This window comes from Echinops telfairi, unplaced genomic scaffold (genome assembly GCF_000313985.2).
Source record: "Echinops telfairi isolate 266 unplaced genomic scaffold, ASM31398v2 ScPeMD7_443;HRSCAF=831, whole genome shotgun sequence".
In the NCBI taxonomy this organism is placed as follows: domain Eukaryota; kingdom Metazoa; phylum Chordata; class Mammalia; order Afrosoricida; family Tenrecidae; genus Echinops; species Echinops telfairi.
The window spans coordinates 47,965,093-47,970,704 of NW_022104341.1; the positions used below are offsets into that span (position 1 = coordinate 47,965,093).

The 5,612-nt window shown below is 37.5% G+C and overlaps 1 protein-coding gene across 1 annotated transcript in view; it reads right to left on the reverse strand.

The window, feature by feature from the left end:
• Positions 1-1,500: 1,500 nt before the first annotated feature.
• Positions 1,501-5,612, reverse strand: part of LHX8 (LIM homeobox 8) — a 28,527-nt gene continuing 24,415 nt past the window's right edge. Inside the window, exon 8 of the mRNA XM_004699326.2 lies at positions 1,501-2,227. Within this exon, the coding sequence (XP_004699383.1) occupies positions 2,151-2,227 (77 nt within the window). The 3' untranslated portion in view covers positions 1,501-2,150. The remainder of the gene's footprint in view (positions 2,228-5,612) is intronic.

Consider the following 5,612-nt stretch of genomic DNA (forward strand, 5'->3'; position numbering starts at 1 on the left):
CTTCCTACTGATTATGAAAATTATGTTTTCAGTATAGTGAAGTCTATTAAGTATGCAATAGCATTAGCAAAAGTATGAAATATGGTGAAAAATCACCTACACGTGAGAGAGAACAAATTGTTGGAAAAAAGGAGCCAATAGATTTGTTCCACACAGGAGTGACACGAACCTTCAATTTGTAAAAACTACCGCATCTGCCAAGCACAACAGAGTACAGTGCACTAAAATGAGATATGCCTGTACTTTCGCATATACCGCCTTTCACTACCAATAATAAGAATTTTATATGGAGGACATATAAATTTCATCTTGACAGCTCTGAATCTGTCACAGAAGTTCTATTCAACTTTGGACAGGGTTTTTTGGAACTTAAAGGGTAATACTGTGGCTTATAAAATCACAACAGTCACAGGCTGTTGAGCCCAGGGAAAAAGACAACACAGAGAGGGGAATGAATACTCACAATCACACGCCTCCTGCGCTAAAAGACGCCAATTACATCCAGCTGGGAAATGCTGTAAGCGGCTAGCCGTGCAGAGGATGGCCAGTCTTACACAAACTTCCTTCAGCACCTGGTAAAGGTAAAGTTGACCTCACCACTTCATGCCTGGGACAGGGAGACACTCAGCGAGATTGGCATCAATCTCACAAGATCAGATAAAGTGACTGTTGGCAAAAGTCTTTGTTTTTGTTCAAAGGGATCCTTACTGGAGGAGCAGGTTAAAAAACGTTCTAAGAATGAAATGTCCTCCTTTCCCAATAGTAAAAAAATGGGTTAGCTGCTTCCGACTCTAGGCAAATAGTAAGTTACTTATAGCCACGTGATTGCTTTCTGGTTGCATTTATGATTACTAAAATAGTATGACAAATATTCCACTAATAATTCCAATCCTCAGCTATATGTCAATCTGCTAAGTTAAATTAAGATTCTCAAAAATTTTCCCATCACCTTTTCCCCTGTGGCTGGCACGTGAAAGGGAAGAACTGAGCATTGATTAAATACCTTAAATTAAAAAATTAATGAAGGCGCTATGGGTCACTTTTGTAATTCAGTCAAGAGTCCACTGCTACATTAGCTAAAGTCCTGAAGTTTAAGTTTCAGCTCTTAGAAGCAAATTGCTAAAGGGTGTTCACCAGGAAGGAAAAAATGGTCCTGCTCTAGGACCATCCCTCACAAACCCCAATATACTGCTAAGTTCTCCTTTTTCTTTTGTGAAGAAACACCTTCTTAGAGCCCGTGTTCCATTTCTGGCTTGGGATGCCCCAAGGATCATTTTGGAAATTGTTCTTTGACATGAATTTTATTTGCTACTCTTAAGAGGTATTTGCCAAATCAATGTTCTTCTGGAGTGTGTGCAATCATCGGCAAGTCAGTTTCCTATTAACATGTAGTACTCCCAACACCATTTAAGACAAGGTGACTTGTTTTTCCCTTAAGCATTGTTCCTTTTTAAGTGACTGCTGAAAACCCAAAAAAACACAACTTGGTTGAAACTTTCACAAGAATGGAAAATGTTTAATAAACTTAGAATGGTAGGCTTATTAAACACTATAGTGTTATTTACAACCATAACATATCAACCACAAACACAAGAATGTGTTTGTATGGCATGCTACAACAGAAGCTTTATTCAGTTCATTCAGAAAACATTGGCAAAATAAATTTCAATTGCAAATTCACAGATACAAGCTTCAAAGTATAAAGTTGTGTATAACAAAAAATACAGGTAATATTTTATAACAATAACTTACAGGTACAAACTAATGATAAACTACAATTTCACAAAGGATTGTAAACATTTTGCACACTTGTCAGTCCTTTCTTTTAGGCAAAGTGCTCTCTTCTGATGACAAATAAATTAACAGATACACACTAGAGTGAACTATTTCCAGACAATACAAAAAAAAAGTTTTGATTAGTTTTCTTCTTGTAAACATAAATTTTACCAAAGAACAAAACAAACCAACAAAATGAATCAATAAAAGTGTCTTGCAGGCCAACTATAGATACATACCTGGGCATCAAAATGATGGTGAGAATGCTTTGGGTGTTAAATTAAAAGTTAACATTAATAATTTTTCAATGATATTTTATACATAATAGATGACAAGTTTATTTCCTTAATCATCTCTATCCCTGAATAAAGGAATTAGGTATGACTTATGGGCAGTTGTGTCATTGAATGGGGCAACAAGGGCTGGAGTCCAAGAGTTGTTGGTGAATGAGCTACAAAACAGAAAGAAATTCATCGATCAGCTTTGGAGGGTGATGCAAGTAAAATTTAAAACAAACAAAAACAAACCATGGTGACCTGCTTTCCTTACTCTTCACAGCGGAGAGCACTAAGCTACCCTCCTCCTTCCATGGACCACAACGGGAGCAGGAATACAGGATTAGTAAACAGGAACCCATATGTATTGTTTCCCTCAAATCTTTGAGATCAGTTTACTGTGCTCCGCCCATGCCCCAGTTCACTGCACTTGACTCTTCAGCACTGTACACACGAGCTTGGTCTGTAGAGATGTCCTTGGCTTTAACATGAAGGTGTAGGCAGGCACACGATGTGTCCCTAAGTCTCCATATATTAATCCCCGACTGACACCTCCCTCAACAGACTACCAGAAACCAGTTGACTCAGTAACACTAGTCTTTCATGTGAACACACACAATTTTTAATGCTAGATTAAGTACATGGTGACAATGGTATGTAACCAAATGTAAGTGTCTGCTTTAAACCAACTCTCCTTTTCAGGAGAACACAAAACTAGACAAAATGTAAATCTTAAAATCTCCTTGAAGGCAATAGCAATAATAATAAATAAGCATGGTAAGAATTTGCAAGGTCAAGTCCCAGAAGAGGAAAGAAAATGAGACTTTTTCCCTACAAGGCCAGTTTCAAATGAAAAAGGAATGGCTTCAAGACTGAGGAATTTAGCAGAGTTTTCAGGAGTTAAGATTGTGGTGGGTGATTGGGGAGAGGGTAAAAAAACATCAGCCGTCACTTAAAAAGAGAAGCCCTGGGAAAACACCTGAGATCGCAAAGGGCTCAATCCAAGGAGAAGTTCGAGAGAAACACACCAGTCTGTTATCCTCATGAGAGTTGGTACCTCATTGGATTAAACTCATCTTCCCTAGCCGAAGTTCCTACCAGAGCAAAATTAAATCCTTTCTGGTAGAAGATATCATCCAAAGCCTCAAATTATTTCTATATTTTTCCTTACCCAACATTGGCGATACAAAACATATACCTGTACACACACACACACATCAGGCAAATAAAAAGACATGATTTGAAAGAAAACAGAAGGAAAAAAACTAAGTCAATAGATCAAACCCACAAGAGATTTAATATCTGAATTATCACACATGAACTCTGATAAAACTATGATTAATACAATAATAATTTAGTTAAGGAACACAATGGCAAGGCAAATAATTCAGTATAGGGCTAAAAATTACAAAAATTTGTAAGAAAAAAATTCTAAAATTGAAAAATGAAGTAACTAAAGATAAGAGCTCAGTAGGCGAGTTTAATAGCAGATAATATGGACAGAGAGAGAGTTCCTGAGCTAGAAGATAAGTTGAAAGAAAGAATTTAAACTGAAGCATGTAAGGTGAAAAAGCATGTAAGGTGAAGCATGTAAGGTGAAAAAGCATGTAAGGTGAAGCATGTAAGGTGAAGCGACGGTAGATAACGGTAACAAAAGATAACCTACATGTGATTGGAGTCTGAGAAGGCAAGGAAATAACAAACAATATTTGAAGAGAAAAAAGTTAAAACTTTTCCATATTAAAAGATATCAAACTACAAAAGTTCTAAACATGAAACCCAAAGAGAAAAGTTAGGGGAAAATGAAATATTGACTTTCAAAAGATCAAAGTCAAAGCCAGCACTAAGGAGTATCAGTTCAGTAGTTTATCCATGTGCCAAACGACATCAGCACCGTGGCCGAAGATTATGCTGTCACAATGAAAACATTGAAAGAAAGTAACTGCCAAGCTAGGAGACCCCACCCAAAAACCAATCATTTACAACTGCATCAAAAGAAACACTTAAAAGTAAAACTAAAAAAAAGATACCTTTCAAAAATACTCACTACCATTGAGTCAATGCTGACTCATAGTGACCCTATAGGAAAGGGAAGAACTGCCCTGTAAGTTTGAGACTGTAACTCAGATAAGATCAGCATTTTAAAAATTCAGAAGAGTAAAAAATAACTTAATACTGTGTGCATGATATGAAAGGCAATAATAAGATGATTTTTCCATATAAATTAATCTATAGATTTAATGCAATGGATTACATCGAAATCTCAGTATTCGTTTTTTCTCTCTCTCTCCTCCCACATTCCCTCCCTCACATCTTCCTTCCTCTTTTCCTTCCCTCTTGGTGGAAATTGCTGGGCTGGAAAAACTTATGGAAATGCAAATATACAAAAATAGACAATGCTTTCTGGAATATGAGAACATTAGGGCGACTTTTACTATTGGATATTAAATTTTTAAGATTGAGTATAATTAAAAGTTAGAGATTTCTATAAGGATAATTAAATGGACCAATAGAACAGAATCAAGGGTACAGGAATTTACACATACATACATATGAAGGGGTACCTCCTACACACACACACACACACACACACAAATGGATAAAACTCTTCTGTGGGGAGCTCTTGTAGTATGCATTTTCCACTAGGTGAGCATCGAACAACTCCCTCTGAGTTAGTGCACCAAGTGGTGTCACCTAGGAAAGTTCTCTCTGATCAGTTAATTTTTTCACAAAAGCAGTTTCGCTCCAACCTCATTTTTAAGAGAGCAGCGTGCAGCTGTGAAATTTTGTTTCCTGCTGGGGAAAAATGCCGCAGAAACTGTTGTGATGTTGAACACAGCTTTCCTGGACAGCGCTATGGGGAAAACTCAAGTGTAAGAATGGTTTTCTCATTTCAAAAAAGATGAAATGTCTATTAATGACATGACCACAAAATCCATGCACTTGTACATGAAAACTGATGACGGACCACTGAAAAGATGGCGAAGTTATCCGGACTATCTGTGAACTCGGTTCAGTGAATTGTAACAGAAGATTTGGAATATGAAGGTTCACTGTGAAATTTGTGCCTTGGGTTCTGCCCGACCAGGAAAAAGAGCGAGTAGAAACATACCTTGGTTTGAAAAAACAGCTCCGAAGTAACCCAGACTTTTCTAAGGTCATTACTGGCCTTAGATGACCAGTAATGAGACAGGGTGCTAGCCTTAAGATCCCCAATAGCAAACATCAATCAAGCAAGTGGAAGATGCCATCGTCACCTCACCTCCAAAAAGCTTATAAAGTGAAATCATCAAGACAATGCTCATTTGTTTTTTTCATGTGAGTGGGATAGTGCATTTGGAGTTCATTCCACCAGGTCAGATTGTTAATCAAGCTTTCTATTTAAAGGTTCTGAAAGGATTATGTAACAGTGCAACAAAAAATGCCTGATTTGTGGCAGACAGGGGACTGATGTTGCCACCATGACAATGCACCTGCTCATGCAGCCATCTCAGTGCACCAGTTTCTGGCAAAAAATAGCATGCCTCTCTTGCCCCACACACCAAACTCACCTGACCTCAC